The sequence below is a fragment of the Camelina sativa genome, chromosome 10 (genome assembly GCF_000633955.1).
Source record: "Camelina sativa cultivar DH55 chromosome 10, Cs, whole genome shotgun sequence".
NCBI lineage: Eukaryota > Viridiplantae > Streptophyta > Magnoliopsida > Brassicales > Brassicaceae > Camelina > Camelina sativa.
The window spans coordinates 25,042,955-25,065,206 of NC_025694.1; the positions used below are offsets into that span (position 1 = coordinate 25,042,955).

The 22,252-nt window shown below is 36.3% G+C and overlaps 5 protein-coding genes and 2 pseudogenes across 6 annotated transcripts; 1 reads left to right on the plus strand and 6 right to left on the minus strand.

Annotated features, from left to right (window-relative positions):
- LOC104720708 (uncharacterized protein At1g43920, Chloroplastic-like) lies at positions 1,671 to 2,217 on the minus strand. Its single transcript, XM_010438584.1, has 2 exons — positions 2,041 to 2,217; positions 1,671 to 1,967 (listed from the first exon to the last, which is right to left on the minus strand). Exons 1-2 carry the CDS (start codon positions 2,215 to 2,217, stop codon positions 1,671 to 1,673), a joined length of 474 nt encoding a protein of 157 aa, XP_010436886.1.
- On the minus strand, positions 2,737 to 4,778 carry LOC104719849 (annotated as a pseudogene).
- Positions 6,385 to 8,155, minus strand: LOC104720709 (putative F-box/LRR-repeat protein At5g41840). The gene is made up of 3 exons (XM_010438585.1): positions 7,178 to 8,155; positions 6,961 to 7,101; positions 6,385 to 6,873 (listed from the first exon to the last, which is right to left on the minus strand). Exons 1-3 carry the CDS (start codon positions 8,153 to 8,155, stop codon positions 6,385 to 6,387), a joined length of 1,608 nt encoding a protein of 535 aa, XP_010436887.1.
- On the minus strand, positions 9,454 to 11,223 carry LOC104720711 (putative F-box/LRR-repeat protein At5g41630). Its single transcript, XM_010438586.2, has 3 exons — positions 10,246 to 11,223; positions 9,980 to 10,126; positions 9,454 to 9,885 (listed from the first exon to the last, which is right to left on the minus strand). Exons 1-3 carry the CDS (start codon positions 11,221 to 11,223, stop codon positions 9,469 to 9,471), a joined length of 1,542 nt encoding a protein of 513 aa, XP_010436888.1. The 3' UTR covers positions 9,454 to 9,468.
- LOC104719852 (KAT8 regulatory NSL complex subunit 3-like) lies at positions 14,199 to 15,873 on the minus strand. 2 transcript variants are annotated; one of them, XM_010437835.1, is made up of 7 exons: positions 15,790 to 15,873; positions 15,423 to 15,597; positions 15,263 to 15,324; positions 15,036 to 15,171; positions 14,874 to 14,949; positions 14,724 to 14,789; positions 14,199 to 14,637 (listed from the first exon to the last, which is right to left on the minus strand). In XM_010437835.1, exons 2-7 carry the CDS (start codon positions 15,551 to 15,553, stop codon positions 14,419 to 14,421), a joined length of 690 nt encoding a protein of 229 aa, XP_010436137.1. In that variant the 5' UTR covers positions 15,554 to 15,597; positions 15,790 to 15,873; the 3' UTR covers positions 14,199 to 14,418. The 2 variants fall into 2 exon arrangements, with proteins under 2 accessions (XP_010436137.1, XP_010436136.1); XM_010437834.2 differs by having other exon boundaries at positions 15,423 to 15,561; positions 15,790 to 15,871.
- On the plus strand, positions 15,791 to 16,541 carry LOC104719851. The gene has a single exon (XM_010437833.2). The coding sequence runs from the start codon at positions 15,829 to 15,831 to the stop codon at positions 16,339 to 16,341; it is 513 nt and encodes a 170-aa protein (XP_010436135.1). The 5' UTR covers positions 15,791 to 15,828; the 3' UTR covers positions 16,342 to 16,541.
- On the minus strand, positions 16,594 to 18,762 carry LOC104719850 (annotated as a pseudogene).

Below are 22,252 nucleotides of genomic sequence, written 5' to 3' on the forward strand. Positions count from 1 at the left end.
TCCCACAAGCTGAGCATCGTCTATGTGCTAAACATATCATGGAGAATTGGAAGAGAGACAACTATGATTTGCAACTGCAGCGTATGTTTTGGAAGATTGCACGTAGCTACACCCCAAGACAATATGCTAAACATATGGAGGCGTTGCAGAAGTATAACCCAGGTGCATTTAATTCTCTTCTACGCACCAATCCGATGACATGGTCTAGAGCCTTCTTCAGAGTAGGTACGCATTGCAATGATAACTTGAACAACCTCAATGAGTCTTTTAATAGAACCATACGCCAAGATAGGAGGAAGCCTTTACTAGAAATGCTTGAGGATATAAGGAGGCAATGTATGGTGCGGAATGAGAAGAGGCATATCATTGCAAGAAGATTGAAGACAAGGTTCACTAAGAGAGCTCTTTGGAGATAGAGCGTATGATAGAAGGGTCTCCGTTTTGCATCAGAAACATGGCTAGGGACAATCAACATGAGGTACAGTTGCATGATGAGACTTATTATGTGGATATGAATGTGCTTGCCTGTGGATGCATTAAGTGGCAGATGACTGGTATTCCTTGTGTCCATGTTGCTTCTGTGATCATAGCTAAGAAACAGAAAGTTCAAGATTATGTTGTTGACCGGTACACAACAAGAATGTGGCGGGCAACCTATAAAGATGGTATTAAGCCTGTTCAAGGTCAGTTGGAATGGCCTCGAATGAACAGATTGGGAGTCTTACCACCACCATGGAGGAAAGGAAATCTGGGTCGACCAAATAACCATGCTAGGAGAAAAGGGATGTATGAAAGTGCATCTTCATCAAGCAACACAGGAGTGGCAAACAACGGAAGAGTCATGACTTGTAGCAACTGCAAACAAGAAGGACACAATAGGTTATCTTGTACAAACCCGACTGTTGAAGCTCCAACTGCAAGACCAAGGGGTCGTCCAAGGAAGAATCAGGTTTGTTGTATTCATATTTCTTTTCGGTGTGATGATTAGGACTTATACATTTTTATGACTTGTAAATTTTTGAATCAGGAACCAAGGAATGTATTGTTTGGCCAAGGACAAACATGGGAACATGGCTCTCAAGTACCAGCTTCACAACCAGCTTCACAACCAGCTTCACAACCATCTGTTGGAGGATCACAAGGAGGAGCAGAACCCTTACAGAGGAGGCAAACAACACAGAGGAGGGCATCAACACGGAGGAGGGCTTCAACACAGACGAGGGCATCAACATAGTGGGAAGATCCTGAAGCTCCACCGTGTGAACAAGGACTATGAGGCTGGAGTCCATGGTTTGAATGCTCTAGATAAGATGTTGCAGTTTGCGGGTGTTTAAGTTTTTTGGTGTATTGGTTTCCATGTATTTGGTTGTTGTTTTGGTTTGTTGCTAAACATGGATGTGTATTGTTTTGTTGTCTAAACATGGGCTTGATGCTTTGGTTTGTTGCTAAACATGGATTTGTTTTGTTTTGTTGTCTAAACATGGATGCTTTTTCAAGTTAAATTCCTACTTTGTTCTTGTGTTGATTCTTAAACATACAAACCTGAATGGAGAAAGTTTGTTGAATTAATACCAGAGATACACATACAAACCATTCTCTTTTGGCATCAAATACCAAACATACATACCATCACACCAAACAAAACAAACACACTCATCAAGGAACATACACTAATAACCGAGAACAAACTTCATTTGTTGTGCTTTACCAATCACTAGGTAAGCAATGCCAATTGAGACAACACAAATACAAACAACACACACAAAACACACTTTCAATAACGTTCTGAACTTGCGGATTTCCACTTTGCTCCACAATGCTTCTTCCTTCAACTCTAGTAAAGCAGCAGTCAACTGATTAACTTGGGATTTCGTTTTCACGATCTCATTTGCCATAAGTCCTAGTTTTGGTAATGCATCTTCAACTTCCTCATACACCGCCTCCTCGACCCACTTAAACAAGTGACCCTGTTGCAAAAACAAACACCATTACTTACCATTTCACATATAGTTAACATTGAACATACCAATGACTACTTACATCTCTTTTGTTTGTCCACGAGCTTGGATCTCTTTTGGTTAAACAACGGAAGAACGGTCGACCAGGATTTTCTTTGGTTCTCGATGTAAAGATCCTCACACCGGCTCCACAAATGCACTTGGATGGCACTCCACGGTTGGACGAAGCAACCACCGATGTCTCCGAGCTAGAACTCATCTGAATCACAAATTAGGGTTCGTGATTTTGGGGATTTTGTGATTTTGGGGATTTTATGAGGAATGTTCGATTTGGGGATTAGATTAAAGAAGAAAACGACGTCGTAATGAAAACTAATGGAACTCGTTAACGCCTAATTAACCCCGTTTAATATTTCCGTTTGGCCAGTTAACGATGTGCTTCAAACGGCGAAGTCAACAAGACTTCGTGATTTAAATAGAAGTCAACAAAAGGTTGATGATTTGTTTCAACATTTGTAGACTTCGTGATTTAAATCAACGAAAATGCTAACTTGGGGATTTTAATGACATTTTTCCCGTTCTAGAATCTTGGACTGCGTTGCCCTAGTTTTGTAAAAGTAGGTTTGAAATGGCCAAGTGTTTGGAGGTCACAGTGAGAAGAGTCTCATTCCAAATGAGATAATTGCTTGGAACAAAGAGAATCATGTTTATAGTTTCAATATCTGATTCGCCAATGAGTCAATAAAGGAAGAATAAAACTGGGTGAAACCGACTTACAGATCAAAATGTGATCGTGTTCACGAAGAAAGAGAAGAGCAAAAACCAAAAGATAACCAACATTCTCAGTCAAAAGCAAAAAAGCAAACATTAGAGTACTCAAGTCATTAAAGAAAGAACAAATTAAAGGCAGAAACAAGAGAATCTTAGATTGGAGTTTAGATCTTTTAGCAACTAAACAAACTTGTAGCCTGAGACATATCCATGGCTGAGAAACCACAAGAAGAATCTTCTATAGACGAGTACCTTGTTTAGTCGAAGAAGACGACAAGCTGAGGTTCTTCGATTTTATTTGGATATTGCAATTAGCTGAAGCTACTCGAGGAAGCTTCTGAAGTTTCCTGAATACTTTCATCACATCTTGATCATTTGGTGAATTGTAGTACAATATCACTTGTTCAAGATCCGGCATTGTCTCTAGGAAGTGCTTGACATGCTCAATCTGCTCCTCTGCGACATCACCAACTTCATCGCAGGATCCAGCATCTTGATCATCATCGTCATCATCAGCACGATCAGCATTATCATCTTCATCAAAAGCTTCACCAAACTTCAATATCTTCAGAACCTTCACTGGACTTGATGATAGACAAGTACGGACATCCATCTTCACCCCCCAACCATTATCATATTTGCACAAGCATCCGTCCTTGTCTCCACATCTATCTGTATAATTGTGATACAATCCCTGAAACATAAAAGAATCAGTTTCATAATCAAACTGTGTGCTTAATAAAAACGTGTCAGCAATTTATCTAAAGGATGTGTAATAGTACTTCGAAGACCAAGGTTTCCAGACTTGGACAACTCTTGAATAGAGGTGGCAATGATTCCCATCCTACATATGGTGTAGTATTAATAGTTAACTCGATTAGGTTGTCGAACACCGGTATTCTTCTTCGGCAGCAAGCAAGTACCTGAAACACAAACCAAATCAAATTACTGAATTACTCAGTTGTGAAACGTGATAAAATAGAAACAAAAGTAGTCAATAAGAAGGTACTGACCTCAAGAGTGTCATTAGACAAGTAGAGAATCTTTACATTGCGTATTCCCATGAGAAGCTTTGGTACATTGAACTTGTCTGTTTCAGTTTCATCACTATGAGGTGTATTTCGAAGTCTGAGATTAGCTTCGACAAGTGAGTCAAAACTCACTTGTTTATACTTGTCCACAATAGCATCAGAGTACTCCAGGTAGACCAAATTCGGATTATCAAACGACAATGACACTCCCTCTTTTTCCTCATCATAGTCTCCATACTCATGGAAATCAGCCTCAAAGAAATCTTTAGAACGGCAAAACTTTAGTCTCTTGAGGGTTGGGATAGACAAAGTCACAGGGCAAGGTTCAGGTTCTTCAGACTCATCCCACATCAAATTAACCAGCACTAATTCTTCAAGCGCGTGACAGCCAGAGAGAAGCTTGTTAAACGTCCTCGTTTCTATCTGGATATAATCAAGATGGAGAGTCTTAAGCTTCGGAAGGGAAACACCACGTTTCACATGAATGTTGACGCCATCTTTAAACTGTATCTTCAGCCTAACCAATGTCTTGCTCTCAAAGATCTTAGAAGGCAGAGGATAAAAGCTCGAGTTTTCACAAAAACCGCTAGACGAAGGGATGCAAAGATCAATATCTAGCACACCACGTTTCAACACTTTAGGTATCCAATCAAGCACCGAGTATTGATCAACAGCATGTTTACACTTCACATGGAATCTGTTCAACGGAGCTTTGGCCTTCGCTTGCAAAGCCAATACACCATCCACGAACTGCATAAAACTTTTAGAACTGTTTCTCACTCCTTCATAAGTACTTGGAGGATGGAAACAGAAAGAGTCGTCAAAGTCAAGATTTGGTACAAAAGCAAGCAGAGGCTTCCATCTCTTGGCAAGAACAGTAGTTGAAGCAGCTTCTTTTGTGGGAAGAAAGCTTAGGATGTGACAAATCAGTGCGTCCGGTAAACTGCTGATTCTATCTCTGGAACCACCAACGACCTTCTTTCTCGATTTCATATTGAAACAGACACTGATCAACAGTTACAACCTGAAAACAAAAGACACACACCCATAAGTAGAGAAATCGAAACAAAAGGATTCCAATTTCGTTAAGATATATACTAACTGAGAACAAAAAACACAAATAAAGACCAAGAAATAGCAAGTACCCACAAAACCAAATCGTTGGAGACAATATACAAACATACATACATTACACAGTGTGAGATCAGAAGACGTAAATTGGGCAAACGATTCTTATCTAAGTTTCAGAATATCACAGAGAGATCCATTACCTACAACCTGAACAAAAAGGCTAATACAGAGAGATACAAAAGGATTCGCCTTTTTGTAAAATCAGCAAGACCCATGAAAGAAAAACCAAATCTTTGGAGATATTATACAAAAGGCGCCTTTTTGTACCCACAGAAGCAAATCGCTGGAGACAAAATAGGAACACACATACAATAAATACACTGAGGGATCATACGACGTAAATGGGCAAACATATCGATTTCAGTTTATCATATCACAGAGAGATCCATTACTTACTTACAAGTTACAACCTGAACAAGAAGACTAGATACAGAAAAGGCGAATCCTTTTTGTAAAATCAGCAAGTACCCACGAAAATTTAAAAAACCAGATCTTTGGAGATGTACACTACAAGTGCAGCGAAGAAAATGGAGAAAACTTACTTGAGTACCAAAGCAGAGCCCAACGGTTGAGTTTTCTTGAGGTTTCTCTTTCTTTTATAGCCCAAAATGGTAACGAGAAGGCGAAAAGTTAGGGTTTCTTTCTTTTTGAAATCGGTCGACGAAATTAAAAAAAGTCGCATTTTTTTTCTCATGAGTCGAAACTTGGAGGAGAGATTATTTTTATATGATGAGTGGGTTGTGCTTACGCTAATTACTCCTATACATAAGCAAATTTAAATTGTTTTTTTTTTTCTTCTAAATGGATCTACAAAATACAAATATTTATTTTAATGTATTTCAAAACTTTCGAAAATGTATTAATCATTATCATTTGATGTTTATAATTTTACAAATATTTTTTTCATATATTTTTACAAAAAAAAAAATGTGATTATTTTTTCTTCTTTTCATTTTCACAAAAAAAACACAAGCAGTGGAACTCATCAGTGAGCAATGTGGTTTACAGGTTTAGTGTGATTTTCGCTCTTGAGGAGGACTGTACAGTATATCATTATTTTTACAAATGCTAAGAATTTTGTACTAAAAGTCTCAAACCATTAACTATTTCACATTCAAGATGAGAACAGTGTTACGTAAAAACAATAATGCTTGAGAATGGTATGTCAACTTTGACCTACAAATCAAGATTATGGACACGACATATATAGCAACGTTCACTCACTATTATCATCAACAAACTGTGATCCATTTCAAGAAGAGAACAGTGAGCAAATACTAAGATTCTTCAACAAACTATAGAAGAAAGAGAAGACAAACAAAAGATGATCACCTTCCTCAGTACTCAAAACGAGAAAGCATTAAACACAAGTCATTAAAGGAAGAACGAACAAACAAGAGAATCTTAAAAAAAAAAAAAAAAAACAAGAGAATCTTGAATAGAGTTTAGATATTCTTAAAGCCTGAGACATATATCAAGAAATAAGGATCTTATCAAGAAGAGTACCTCCGTTTAGTACTCGACAAAGTAGAAGATAAGCTGAGGTTATCTGAGATAATTTGGACAGTGCATTGGGCTGATGCCACTGCCGGAAGCTGGTGAAGTTGCTTGAATAATTCCATCACATCTTTATCATGAGGTGTATTGTAGTACAGTATAACTTGTTCAAGATCCGGCATTGTCTCTATGAATTTCCTGACTTGTTCTACCTGCTCTTCTATGCCTTCATCAATTTCATCACAAGATTCACCATCTTCATCCTCATCCTCATCCTCATCAACATCATCATCAACCTCCTCATCCTCATCCTCATCCTCATCCTCGTCATCCTCATCATCATCATATATTTCACCAAACTTCATTATCTTTATAACCTTCACCGGGCTTGATGACAAGCAAGAACGAGTCTCCCGCCCACTACGATATTTGCACAAGCACCCATCCTCGTCGACACATCTATTTGTAACTTTGTGATGTAGTCCCTGAATTATATATAAAGAAATCAGTTAATTTCAAAAACCTAAGTGTGTCTTAAAAAACATGGCAGCTGTTGATGTAAAAGGTTGTACTTCGAAGACAAGGGTTTCTAGATGTGGACAATTCTTGAGTAGGGCTGGCAATGATTTCCATCCCACATCTGGTGCGGTCTTAATAGTTAACCGAATCAGGTTGTTGAATACCGGTATTGTATCACGGCAGCCACCAAGTACCTGAAAAAAAACAACAAATATCAAATCAACTCAAGCCATAACAAGAGTAAGTAACGAACAAAAAGATGGGACTGACCTCAAGAGTGTCATTAGACAAGTAGAGGATCTTGACATTGCATATTCCGGTGAGAAGATTTGTGACATTAATCTTGTCCTTGGATTCCAGAAAAGAGTCTGTCATATACAATGGCTTATAGATCTGATCAGATGTCACTCGAAGTCCGAGACTAGCTTCAACAAGCGAACCAAAGCTCACTTGTTGATACTTGTCAGAAATAGTATCAGAATATTCTAGATAGACCAGATTTGGATTATCAAGTGACAGTGACACGTAGTCATTATCTTCATCAAATCTTTTGGAACGACAAAACTTCATTCTCTTGAGGGTTGGGATAGACACGGTCACGGAGAAAGGTTCTACACTAACCCAAGGATCGTCCCACATCAAATCAACCAGCACTAGTTCTTCGAGAGCGTGACATCCAGAAAGAAGCTTGTTAAACAAACGTGTATCGATCCGAAAATAATCAAGATGTAGTGTCTTAAGATTCGGAAGAGAAACACCACGTTTCACCTTAATGCTGACACCATCCTCAAACTGTATCTTCAGCCTAACCAATGTCTTGCTCACAAAGATACCTGGTGGCAGGGTATAAAAAGAGTCCATACCATCCCAAGAAGTCGGAACGTATAGATCGATATCTAGCACACCACGTTTCAACACTTTGGTTATCCAATCCAACACCTTATATTCATCGATGACATTTTTACACTTGAGGTGGAATCTTCTCAACGGAGCATTCGCTTGCAAAGCCAACACACTATCCACAAAATCCATAAAACTCTTACTTTCTGGAGGAGAATGGAGATGGATGGAGTCATCAAACTCAAGATTTGGTACAAAAGCAAGCAAAAGCTTCCATCTTTTGGCAAGAACACTAGTTGAGGCGGCTTCTTTAGTTGGAAGAAAGGTTAAGATGTGACAAATCATTGCGTCTGGTAAACCGCTGATTATATCTCTACAACCACCAATTTTGTTCTTTTCATTTTTCATTTTGTGACAGAGACACTACTTACTAGTTACAACCTGAACAAAATACATGACACTCCGGTAAGAAATAGATTCCAAGTTTCAACCGAGAACAAAAGGAAGAAAGCTACGAAACAACAAGTATCCACAAAACTAAAATCGTTGAAGGTAAATCAGTCATGAACAGTTAAATCATAAGAAGAAAATGGAGAAAACTTACTAGGGTTGCTCTGTGAGGTTTCTTATCGTAGAGACAAGTGACGACGTTTGGCTTTCTCTTTGTGTGTCAACTCTCAAGTCTCCACATTTATCTCTCAAGAGTGACACAAATAAATCAATTTATATGAACAGTAATGTGACTCCAAAAACAAAAAGTACCACAATTCACCTTTCAATATAATTTTAAATTAAATAAATTTATATGAACAGTAATGTGACCATAGTAATTACTAACTTAATGAGATCTCCACTACAACTTTCAAAATGTTACTTACCAAAAAAAAAACACTTTTAATTTGCTATATATTAATTGTGAAAGTTTATAAGCAGATTATAAAACAGAACTCTGCAAAATACATAAATAGTTCAAAATATGGTTCTTATTTATTGTATTATTTTTTTATTTAAAACTTTTCAAATATATTCAGTTGCATTTGAGATTTACGATTAACAAACATCTTTGAAAGAAAAAAATAATTAAAATTTTCTGATTTCATCTACAACGCACACATGATTGTACCATGCAAATGCAAGCAAAATAAAATACAACTTCAAAGAAACACTTGGGACGTCTTAGACGTCTAAGTGGCTAACACATTAGTCATTACACATACATTACATATAAGATATATATATATATATATATATATAGTTAATTTCAGATCAGAGAGCTCGACTACAGACAGAGGAATGAGCAAAAGAAACACTCAGAAAATAAAACTCATTGCAAAAGAAAAAATATCATGTAAATGCTGCCACAAAATTTGACGGCATTAACCATTCGGAGTTGAAAGATATATAGTGGATGGTCAAGTCAAAGCAAATCTAGTCTATCATCTGGATTGCTAACTTTTTTCAACATACACGCAGAAAATATATAGTCAAAACAAAAGATGATATTACCATAAGCCAAAAGGGGAAACCATATATTAAACACAAGAGTCTTTAAGGGAAATAAAACCAAAACAAAAAAAAAAAAAGAGAGAGAGAAAAGAAAAGAGAGTTGTCAAATAAAGAAACAAACGGCATAAGCAAAGAGAATCATAGGATCATTCAGCAACTACACAAACTTGTAGCTTGAAAAAAAGGATCTTCTAAAGACAAGGACCACGGCCCATTTAGTCGGAAGTATAATATGATAGGCTGAGGTTATCAGAGAATACTTGGATTTTGCAGTTGGGTGAAGCTACTTTGGGAAGATTCTGAAGTTTCTTGAATACTTTCATCATTACATCTTCTTCATTTGATGAAAGAAAGCGCATTCTCACTTGCTCAAGATTCGGCATATTCTCTAGGAAGTACTTGACATGCTCTATCTTCTCCCTTAAGCAATGAACAAGTCCACCATTTTCATCATCATCATCGTCGTCGTCATCATTGTCATCAAGAATTTCACCAAAGTTAAGTATCTCTATAACTTTGACCGGACTTGATGACAGGCAAGTACGATCGACCACTTTCGTATACTCAATGAAATACTTGCATAAGCACCCGTCCTCATCCTTACATCTATCTGTGGATATATGATGCAGTCCCTGAAAAAAAAAAAAAAGGAAATAGTTTTAAAATCTAAGTGTGTGTTGAGCAACGTGGCATGGTTGTTGATATAAAGGATTGTGTATATGGTACTTTGAAGACGAGGGTTACTAGATTTGGACAACTCTTGAGTAAAGCTGGCAATGGTTTCCATAGTACTTCGGTTTCTGGTTTAGTCTCGATAGTTAAACGAGTGAGGTTGTTGAATATTGGTATTGTATCACGGCAGCAACCAAGTACCTGAAAAAAAAACAAAATAGAAAAACAAATCAACTCAAGCCTTATATATATTGGTTTTATTTCTGAGTAGGCATTATATTAGAAAAAAAAAGACCAAGAGAAAGATGGATGGGACTGACCTGAAGCATGTCAGGAGTCAAGTGGAGGATCTTGACATTGAGTATTCCGTTGAGAAAATTTGTTACATTAGACTTTTCACTGGATTTCAAATAATTCTCACATTCATACCATTGGAAATAGGACTCGTCTGGTGTAAGTCGAAGTCCGATAGTAGCTTCAACAAGCGAACCAAAACTCACTTGTTGATACCTATCAATAATAGTATCAATATACTCCATGTAGACCAGATTTGGATTATCAAATGACAAGGACACGGTTTTGTTAGCATCATCATATTGTTCATAGCGACAAAATTTGAGTCTCTTGAGGGTTGGGATAGATATGAACACAACATCATGTTTCAAAGACTTAGCCCACATCAAATTAGTCAGCACTAATTCTTCGAGCGAATGACAGCCAGAGAGAAGCTTGTTAAACATACTCGTTGTTATCTTGAAATAGTTAAGATGGAGAGTCTTAAGCTTCGGAAGAGAAACATCACCTTTCACACTAATGTTGACGCCACGTTCAAATATGATTGTCAGCCTAACCAGTGTCTTGCTTACAAACATCTCTGGAGGCAGAGGATTAAATTTCGGGGACTCAAAATTTTCCCAATGCGAAGACATGTTTAGATGAATATCTGATACACCACGTCTCAACACTTTCGGTACCCAATCCAGCACCCACAGTTCACTGACAACATCACTACCTACAAGTTGGAATCTCTTGATTGGAGCATTCCCTTGCAGAGCCAATACACGATCCACAAAACGCATAAAACTTGCACCATTCGTTCTCTTTTCTTCGTAACTCATTGGAGGTTTGCGACAGTTGGAGTCATCTATGTCAAGACTTGGTACATCAACAAACAGAGGCCTCCACTTTTTGGCAAGAACAGAAGTGGAAACAGCTTCTTTTGTTGGAAGAAAGGATAAGATGTGACATATCAGTGCGTCTGGTAAATCACTGATCCTATCCTTATTTTCCGATTCCATTTTCTGACACACCAATCAACACTTACAGTGAGGTCACAAACAATACCACTGTACGTAATATCAGTTAAGAATTTTCGTATGTTAAGTTTTGCTTTTTTAGACCGTCTCCATTGCTTATACTATAGGTGTCTTAAAGCAATAGTTTTAATAGAAATTTAAGACTCCCATAAAGAGAGAAGAAATGAGTGATTAGGAAGACATAAAACCATCTCTTAAGACACTTCCTATCCACATGTCAATTTTTAATTGGTTTTCATTTTATTACAATTCATCATTAATTTTTTAAATGTAAATAAAGACACTCCGATTCTATCACCAATAAAGATGCTCTTACGTATTAAATAAAATATAATTTTTGACAAAAATTTTTTTTTTTAAATGCTTAGATGATCAACCACAACCACAAACTAGGATGGAATGATCAAATTATTTTTACATGATAAAAATGTTTTAGACAAAATATGATATAATCTGTACCCAAAAATATGATATAATAGAAAAAACAGATCTGAAATCCGATTGCAAAAAAATAAGGTATTTGGAGCTCATAGATCCGGATTCGGTTATATAGATTTAAAATTACGATATACATAACTGGATCAGATCCGCTTTTATATAAAAATAGTTCAATTATTTATATGCAAATTATGTATATTGAATCAAAATAGTAGAAATGCTTAAAATATGACATATCACAAACACATAAACTATATCTTGAAAACCCATGCGTATTTTTAAGAAGAAATATGTCTTAAATATTTTTAAAATGTTTTAAAATATTGTTTTATTAGTTTTTATTTTAAAAAATAATTACAAGATTTGTAGCTACTTTTGTGTGGATCTGGATACCCGTGGATATTTGCAGATCTGAATCTCGGTAATTGTTTCACGGATCCGACAGATCCAAACCCAGGTATATCAAAATTACAAGGTATCTACTATCTAATATATGCTCGATCCTATCCATAACCCAGAAAACAAAAACAAATAATTTAATTTGAGAATTTAAAGAAGTTCGATAATATGCGATTTTTATCTTTTTTAAGTCAAGTACCGATATCCCTTTTCGAGATTATTGAGTACTTTTCTCGAATGTTTTCGCTATATCTTTTGGTTGTTTTGCAAAATACAAGCAAGAAAATATAAGAGGTAGAGAAAATAGATTTAATTAAGATTATGTTTTAATTTGAGAATTTGAAGGAGTTAGATGACATGAGATTTTTATCTCTTTTGAGTAAAGTACTGATACCTCGTGTCGAAGATTATTGAGAGCTTTTCTCGAACGCCGTTGCCATATCTTTTGGTTGTTTTGCAAGACAAGGGTAAGACTAAATAAGAGGCGGAGCGAATAGATTTAATTATGATTATATTTAAAATTAGTAGAGGTGTATATTTATATAAAAGGAGCAAAAAAGATTTAAGGTATAGGGTTTTTTCATAAGATTTATCTCCTTACTTGGATGAGTCTTTCAAAACAATTATTTTTTGCATTGACTGAAAATTTTAGTAAAGACAGTACCTTGGTTTAATAAAAATTTGGAAAAAATCACAGAAGATGATTTAAGTAAAATATTTCAAGAAATGTCATCTTATGTCACCGATCAATTACCGCCTACCGCTTCTTAAACATTTAGATACCTGAGAGGATATAAGTAAACCAATTCGTGAAGTGTAATTTAGTAATCAACTATATTAAAATTTGTAGAATTGGGTTAATAATATTTTATTAATTTATTGAGATTCATTTGTCGATATATTAATTGGTTCGAAAAATCAATTGAGGACTGGAAATTTGTGGAAGAAAAAAATGCTTCTTTCTCTTCTCTCTCGCATCATTTAGAGAGAGAAAGCAAAATCGATTTCGCCGTCCCGTTTAGTCGGGCTTCCGTCTGATATCGCCGGTTTCTTTTGACGGTGATGATCAGCTTTCGTCCGGTAATGGTGGGTTCACATAATCATTGTTGGCCGGCTCACCGTGGCTCCCATAGCCTTCAGATCTAATCCGCTTCATGTTAGACTACAGAGTACTGCATGTCTCATCTTCCGACGTTCTCCGGTGTTTCTCATGGCCTTCAACCAATCATCCCATGGCCATCCATAATTGTTTTTGTGGGTGGTGCTATGGTTAAGGCGGCTTTTTCTAAGCTTCATCCACTCGAACCATTCTTCAGATCTGGGTGAAATCTGATGGTTCTTGGCTCCTTCATACCGGATCCAGTCAATTGAATTATTGACATCACCGGCCCAGGCAGCTTTCGACGGTTTTAATGTCTTCTTTTGAAGCTTCGTCTTGCCAATCGTTGGTAGCCCAAGATATCTCACTATTGAAGTCTCCACATAATCAAGAGAGGACTATGTGACCAGAAGTTTAGCTCTGATGGTGTCCGCTTATCGAAGATGCAGAATCAAGCTTCAGGTTACAGAAATTAACTGGAAAATTGAAGAAGTAAGAGGCAAGGTGATAATCTTTGTAGCTTTGTTGTAGATTTGATCTTCTATCTTGATTTTCGGATGGTTGTTTCCGTTAATCAATCTTTTGAATCCGGAAGTTGTCTTAAAACTTGCCGGCTTATGTCCGAAGGGGTTTCAACCCTTGTCGGCTTAGTATCCGGAAGGTGTCAATTTGAACCTTGCCGGCTTTGTTGTTATACTTTTGTGTTCAGTCTTAGAACCGGGGAAGGTTTGTTTCCGCCGGCAAAATTCCGGGGAGTTAAATGTCTCCTCCGGCTTTGTAACATGTCGTTTCTCTTCCTTCATTTGAAGGTAAAGTTAATAAATATCCCTTATGAGAAAAAAAAAAAAAGACTGGAAATTTGTGTTAAAACAAATTCATCGTGAAGTTTGTTAAAATGTATTAATTCCATTTGAAATACAAATTACTATTAACAAATAAGTTTTTGAAAAAAAAAATTAAAAATTTGTGATTTAGCTTCTTTTGTCATAAAAATCTATGATTTTGTTTCAAAATGCACAGAAGTAATTGGGAAATTATACAATATTGTACCATGTAAATGCAAAAGCATAAACAAACAACAATTGAGAAGAAACTAGGAGTCTTATAAATATCACACAAAGCCAAGATCGATGCTTAGTTGAAGGAGACTTCATAACTACATTAACTAACCAAAAACACCTGACTTTGGTGTAAAAGAAGTAGTAAAAAGAAATCTAAGAACTGCAGTTTACCATTACAAATTATGCGCTTTGAGCAAGAGATTTGGAGACAAAAGCGGCTATTGCATTCAGAGCAACATCTTCGACTTCATCTTGTGTTAACCCCTTTGTTTCAAGGTGTTTCTTCCCAATCTTGAAGGAGTGATCTCCACCATCAATCACATGCAGCTCAGTAACAGCTTTCATTTCGTTACAAACAGCTTCAAGCTTATCCAGAGGACACATAGGATCTTTGCTACCCTTTAGACAATCAACAAGATCCAATCATTTCCTTAAATCATTCATGTGCAAAAATAGAGTTTTGTTACTTACGCCTAGAAGAATACCTGCACAAACATCACTGGGACTCCCATTTCCAGCAAGGTCTCGTCTCTTATCACACCTTTAGCGCCCTGAACACAACGTATACCATACAACTGGCCATTCAGACATTGCGGTGGAAAAGAAATGGATAGTCATGGTCATTAAGTGCAAACCTTAAGTGGATATCCTAAACAAATCACAGCTGAAACTGTAATATCTTCATTCAAAGCTGAAACCATACAGCTTACTCTGCAAGTGATAATAAGGGTCACACTCAACACCGAAACGTAAAACAACGTGTGGGTGAGTGGGAGGGGGACAAACTAAAATGGTACCTAGAACCCATTGATTTGCCAGCTAATATCAAAGGATGACCAGGGAATTTAGCAGCAGTTTCTTTAACAACATCCAAATGAAACTCAATCAATTTTTCAGCTTTCGGTGCAACTCCTCTTTTCCCACCAGAAAGATCTACGCATCAAGTCCTCATTCACTTTATGCTTTTAATTGTACTATGACTATCAAATCTTACGATTAAGACCAAGAAAAAAAAATCACTTACAAGGGTAGTCAAATGTGACCACTTCAACAGCTGCTAATGACTTCTTTAACATTTCCTTCCATCTAAAGCAAACCCACCAACAAATATACAGAAAAATTCAAAACCAATATGTGTATGAATCAGTCAAACACGAGTGAGTGAATAAACTCAGAAAAAGTACCTAATCATCCAGTCGGAAGAAGAGGGAGCACCGGCACCGTGAGCTAATACAACGACCGGCGAACATGGAATCTCTGATTTATCAGCACATGATTCTTGATTCACCTTTCTTCTTTTCCTCCGTGAAGCCATGGAGAAACCTAGAAATCTCAGTCAGACGAACAGTCTCAAAACCCCTAAAGAAAAAATGGGTATACAGCATTTGAGTTTTTCGCGCCAAACTAATTGGGCCAATAAATAATGCCCAGTCCATTAAGATTTGGGCTTCCAGACCAAACCAGGCCCAAACTTATTCAAAATACAATTTTTATCCATTTTAGAAAAATAATTTTTGTTAATAAATAGTTAACACCGTTTATCATCGATACCTTCACAATTCAGAATTCCTTCTTCACACACAACAAACAATGGCCCCGCTCCCCGTTAGCGTTACCGTTACCGTCACCGTTCTTCTGTTCACGTTGGCTCTCTCCGTCGCTTCCTCCAAGCCGGGAAATGACATCATCGACGAACCCTTAACCACTGTATCAGTCGAACCCGACCCAGATTCCTCAAAACCAACCCTTCCCGGATCCGACGAGGTCACAAGTTTCGTCAATTTCCATCCGATCAACCGTCATTTCCCTAGACGTCCGTTAACGACGACGGAACCTTTCAAACGCCGTCCGTGCCACGAGCTGCGGTGGGGACGAGGCCTTCAGATCTCTTACGGCAACGACATGATTTTGTCCGGCGAAGATGAGAAGGTGGCAGGTACAGACGTCGTCGTTGCGGATATCCCGGCGATTAAGATCTTAGTCGGGTCGGAGGAGGATAATGGGTCCAAGAAGGCTAAGGTGAAATTGGTAAAGCGCAAAGAAGAAGATGAGAGAGACTATTACAAGAGAAAGATTCGCAAGTTTCTCAACCATTTGGTCTGAATGAAGAAGATGAACAACCAAGACTCGAGTTTGTGTTAGAATCTAAGATATGATCAAATAAATAGCATGCACTATGTTCATATGATCTGAAAATGATGATGATGTATTTTGTTTATATATATATACATATATATCAATGTCAGTAGAAGATGTTTTTGTAAAACTTTTTATTCTATAGATTGATGATCCCAGTCTATATAGATTGATTGTCTCAAGTGTTGTTGATTGCAGAGGTATATGTGGCAACGGTGATGAAAGAAGATAGAATGAATAACTGATTTGATTGTAAAGATGACAATAACTTACATTACTCTACATGGTCTCTTTAGCTTTTGAGTGTTAGGATTGGTTTTCACAGGAACCACCTTGTTGGGTGGTTGCGGTTAGCTCAGGGCAAGGCGTGGGGTTGACCTTGTGGGCGGCTCCTACGACATCTGAGCATTTCCATGTTGGAGGACTTTTTGTTCCGGTGAGTGTAACATTGGAGAAGCAGAGATTGGTGAAAGGTGAATCTTTTAATCCCTGGATCATGCCGGCACGCTCGACTTTGATTCCCCATACGTTCTTGATCGTTATGCCACTTACCACGGGAAGAGCGGTCAGGTTGAATTTATCGTCCGGGTGATCTCCGGTGTCGCCAGAGATCTTAATCCCGGTTCGAACATTTTCCATGTAAACACCGGAGATTGTGATCCCCTGGATGCTTCCTCCTCGGCCAGTGTTTGTCTTGATGTGGATGCCGATCCCCGAATTGTACAGAGTGATGTTTTCCACCGTGATATTTTGGATTCCGCCAGAGGTTTCACTTCCGATGGCTATTCCAGCAAATCGGGAAGATCCGGTGATGCGGCGAATGGTGATATCTCGGCTTGGACGGTTGTAGGCAATGCCATACTCGTCCCAACCACTCTTCACAGCAACAAGGTCATCACCAGTAGACATGTAGGAATCTTCTATACAGACGTTAGAGCTTGAATCTGTGGCAATTAGTTACCACATCAGTCATGATTTGAAACGAAATAAGAATGTGATCAATTGCAAGGGAAACTGATAAAAACCTGGATCAATTCCATCGGTGTTGTAGGAATCAGTTGGAGCAAGAATGGTAACGTGATGAACAACAACACCACTGTAAGAAAAGAGACAGTAAGTACTAATCACCAAGTGCGTATTCAAAAGTTCATGAGAGATGCTTACAAAGTGAGAGATTTCAAACCTGCAATAAACGGGATGAACTGTCCAGAAAGGGGAGTTCTGAAGAGCAACATGAGAGATGACGATGTTTGTTGAGTTCTTGAACTCAATGAGACCCGGTCTTGTAAACTTTAGAGTTCCACTTCTATACATGTACCACCAAGGTTCTCCTTGTCCATCAATCGTCCCATTCCTGCCTAGCAAATGCCAAATGGGTTCTCATTGTCAGCAACAAAACAACCTGATTGCAGAAGATACATTTTCGACATCTAAAGCTGACCTCACCTGTAATAACAATGTCATTGAGTCCGTCTCCATGGATAAAGCTGATATATCTTCGTCCAGGACGCTCCCGTCCTCTTCCATAAGACGGCAAAGGATCGGTTAAAGGCCAATTCTCCATATCCTAAAAATAATCAAAACACGCATTTTGTCAGATAAAGGCAATTCGATGATAGAAACACATAAACCCAGATACAATCATAAATAGCAATGTTACAATGTTTTGACTCTTGAATAGGAGATATCAATATCAAAGATGAAACCATAGTCAAGATTCAAGAAGCTAATTTTCAATATACAACAAGATTAAAACATAACTACCTAAGAAAACTCAAAACCTTAATGCATTTTTACAATGATACACACACAAACCTAAACATCATTACAGAACAAACAATTCCAAACATAATCAGTGAATCAAGTTCATCACTAGGTTAATTCGAGCAAAAACAATCAATCACTCACCTGAAGGGCTTTAATAACCGCACCATCGGCGAGGTACAGAGTCATGTGACTCGTGAGATTGAAGCTCTGAGTCAGATAGACACCACGAGGCACATACAGAAGCGTTCCATTGCTACTGTTGGAGTTCCTTATCCGATCAATCGCCGCATTGAAGGCGTTGGTGTTCAAGGTTTTTCCGTCACCGACAGCGCCAAAATCAGAAATCGATAACAACGCGGTCCTGTGCTTCATCGGAACTATACCAGAACACGTAATCGGAGCTCCAAGCGAGAGATGGTGACGCAAAACAGCAGAGAGGAAGAAGAGTACGAAAAACAGAGATCGGAGATCGAGAAATCGTCATATCAGAGATGAGAGCCTTTGCAAGTGTTAAAGAAGAAGAGAGAGTAAAAATGAATTTGGATCACAGTGGATCTAGCAGCTATAGGGAGAGAGAGAGAGAGACAGAGGCAAAGCAAAGTTGCTGTGAGAGAATTAATGCCAAGGACAGGGAAGAAGAAAGCCAAAAAAAACACAGAACGGATTGTTAATTTACGTTTTTCTCCTTCGGTTAGCTTTAAAGTTTAAACGGTCTGAAAAGTAAATTTCGAATCTTTGGTATTTTAAATATCTTACGACTAGATTTTAACCCGCCGGACATATAATTTCTATTATAATTTATATTTTATGTTGTATATATTTGTTAAATATTAAATATTTTGTAAATAGAGCAATAACTAAATTTTCTAGTTATTGTGCGGCTAAATATTTATATTATTTTTTAACCCGCAATACACTTCATGACCATTTGTTTGTTATATTTAGTTTGTTTTGTTTAGTGTTTAAGATTCTCTTTTGATTTTTAATTATTATAACAAAAAATAAAGGATCTAAATACATAATCAGTAATTATACGCTGTGATTAAATTACATTTTTCCTAATTATTTAATTATTTGATACAATCTTAGTTAAATCAACTTGATTTTATGTCAAATATTCTAATATTAGTAGTGTTGATAAATAATTAAATGAGGACTTAACCCGTGTTAACACAAATTTAATAATATTTTTATTAATTTCAACATGTTCTCTTTAAAACTCATCTACTATATAACCACATTATATAGTATTTTAGAATTTTTTAATTTTATATATTCGTAATAATTAAAATTTTTATTAAGCTTATCTATGTTAATTATAATATTTAAATAATTGTCAATCGAAGTTTTTCTTACGTTAAGAATCAAAGCTCACAGATTTTGTAAAACAAAATGAGAATCAAATTGTTTTTTTCTTTGTTTACGAATGATTCAGATATTGAATATCTTCAAAACACAACATAATGTATGGTTAAATATATGATAGTTTCAATTTCCATATTGATTGTTGTTATTTTTTTAATTGAAATAAAATGTAAAATATTTAGGAAACAAAATCTGGTCTAATGTTAGTTTTGGAAATTTTTTAGGGGTTAATGTTGTAAATAATTTTTTAAATAAACAAAACTAAAAGGGCATAACACAAAATGTACTTCAAAAATGTTAATATAGATGTAAACTAAAGGACTAAATCTAATCTAACCAACCAACTAACCTTTAAAATGTTAATATAGAAGCCTTTTTAGCCTTGAACCTTTAAAAAAAAAAACCCTTTAGAAAAGGTTTGTCTTTTTAGGGAAATAGTCAATTTAGTTTTGTTGGTTGACACTTTGGTTTTGGTTTACAAAGGAAAAAAACAAGAACTTAAATTTATAATCCTTAATAGTTTTTTTCATAATAAATGATTTTCTAGAACTATATTTTTTGTTAGTAAGAGATGTTCATTATAATCGTGGAGGTAGTTGTATTATCATTACAATAGGAATCGATCAAAAATCTTCTAATAACGATGTAAAAGATGATTAAAAAAATTAACTATATTAATTTATATAACAGAGATGTCATTTTTATTTTAAATATATAATATAAATTTTGTTAAAGAAATATAAAACTAATATCATAAAGTAATGAAAATGTCAATTGTCAAATTGTTTTGCAAGGAGATATCTGATTTTTTTTTTAATTTGTTTGAAAATTATCATAATGATATTTATTGTGGAATGAAATGAAGAACCGATAATAGTCTTTTTATTTTTAATTTTATCTTATACAAAGTAAGATGAGAAAGTGGATTAAATTTATATTTCTGAATAATATTTTTTCTTATTATTCTAAAGAAATACAAAATATGTATGAAAGATCTATGATATATCATGGTTTTTACGGTTTTTAACCATGATATAAGTGTGTTTTTTGAGTCTTTTCATTTGCTTCTAGGATTGTTTTTGAATCTTTACAGGTTATTTAGGAATTTGGCACGGAATGAGCAAAGTGGAGCTATTTGGATGACTTTGGAGTATTTTACAGAAGAAAAAGAACTTGAACTCGGATCAGAGTAGCAGCGTCGCCCGACACCGAAGGAGCATCGGTCGACGCCCATGTTTATCCGACGAGAGAAAGAAGAAATTGGAAGTTTTACAATTTTACCTAAAGTTTTCCTAAATTACTACACAAGTCTCTGACGTGTTTTAGGATATATAAATAGTGTTTTTGGGTTTTAGAAAACCCTTAAGTTTTATTTTAGGAAGTTATTTTCTAGCAAGTTTTTGAGAGAGAAATATTGAGAGCTTTTGGGAGAGAAAGAGATCAGAACTGCTTTGTAGAAAAGATTTCTAAACTCCCTCTTTTTACTTTTAATATCTATTGCATGTTATTCAGAGTTATTTGTTCTTCAGTATACATGTTTGAGTAATTTGCTTGTTAGGTTTAGGGTTTTTACAGGGTTTTTATGATTTATTAGATCTGTGATTTTTAGGGTTCTTAATCTTTTATGATCTCCATCTTTGGTTGTTCTTCACAATAGTTCTTGATTGATCACCTAGAATTATTATCTTAGGGAAATTAATTGATATGAGAATATAATTGTTTTCCTGATTAAAACCATTGATGAGCAAAATCACTTTTTACAAAGAGATTTGAATTAGTGATTTTGTGAATTTATCTAAACCTGTTTTTAAAGCTGATTTTTAACTTGAAAATTTACAAAGAGATTTCGATTTTCTGGTTTTAAATTTAGATAATAGTTGCAGTGAGAACTGAATTATTTTACCAAAATGTTTAGAGTTCTAGATCTGATTTTTATTGCATTAACCCTAATTAATCTATTGATTTAATTCTTCATAATTACCTGAGAAATTCCCTAGGCTTAATCTTTTGATTTTCTGATTTCACAACACCTTGATTTAATATTTTGCATTGTCTTCTTTTGTTTTTAATACAATTTAATCTGTTTAGCGTAATATCAAAAACTCTATAATTTATTGTGTTTGATCTTGAGTCTCTGTGGATTCGACCCCTAAGTACTGCATTGATCTCTTGTTTGAGAGAGTAGCTCTAAGGTTAATTTGAGCATATCAAATTTTGGCGCCGTTGTCGGAGACTCTTTGATCTACCATTAGATTTGAGTTTTGTATTTCAGATACATGCCTAAGCCTAACACCAGGAAGAATCCTACTGGTCCAGTTGTTAAGCTTACAAACCAAGAGTTAGGACAACTAGAGCGTGATAACACAAAAGCAGCCAAATCAGCCAAGATGGTCAACCCAATCATATTGAGACCAGATGCGGATGGTGCTTTGAGGGATCAAGAGGGCCACTTGTGCAATGAGTAGGGCCAAAAGCTTGATGCAGAAGGGAATATTATTGCTGAAGTTGCTGTCGGAAACGACCAAATTCTGGTAGTTGACGAATAGGCCGACTGTGTCGATCGACACTAATAGGGTATCGGTCGATACCCCCTTCCTGCAGACAGACGTGGAGCTGCAAACCATGTCAACAATCCGGTTCGAAGACAGGAGAACAACCGAGACTTGATCAGGACCATTGCTGACTACAACCGGGCTGATCTTGTGTATGAGAACCGGTCTGCTATTATTCCTCCTCCATTCCAGAG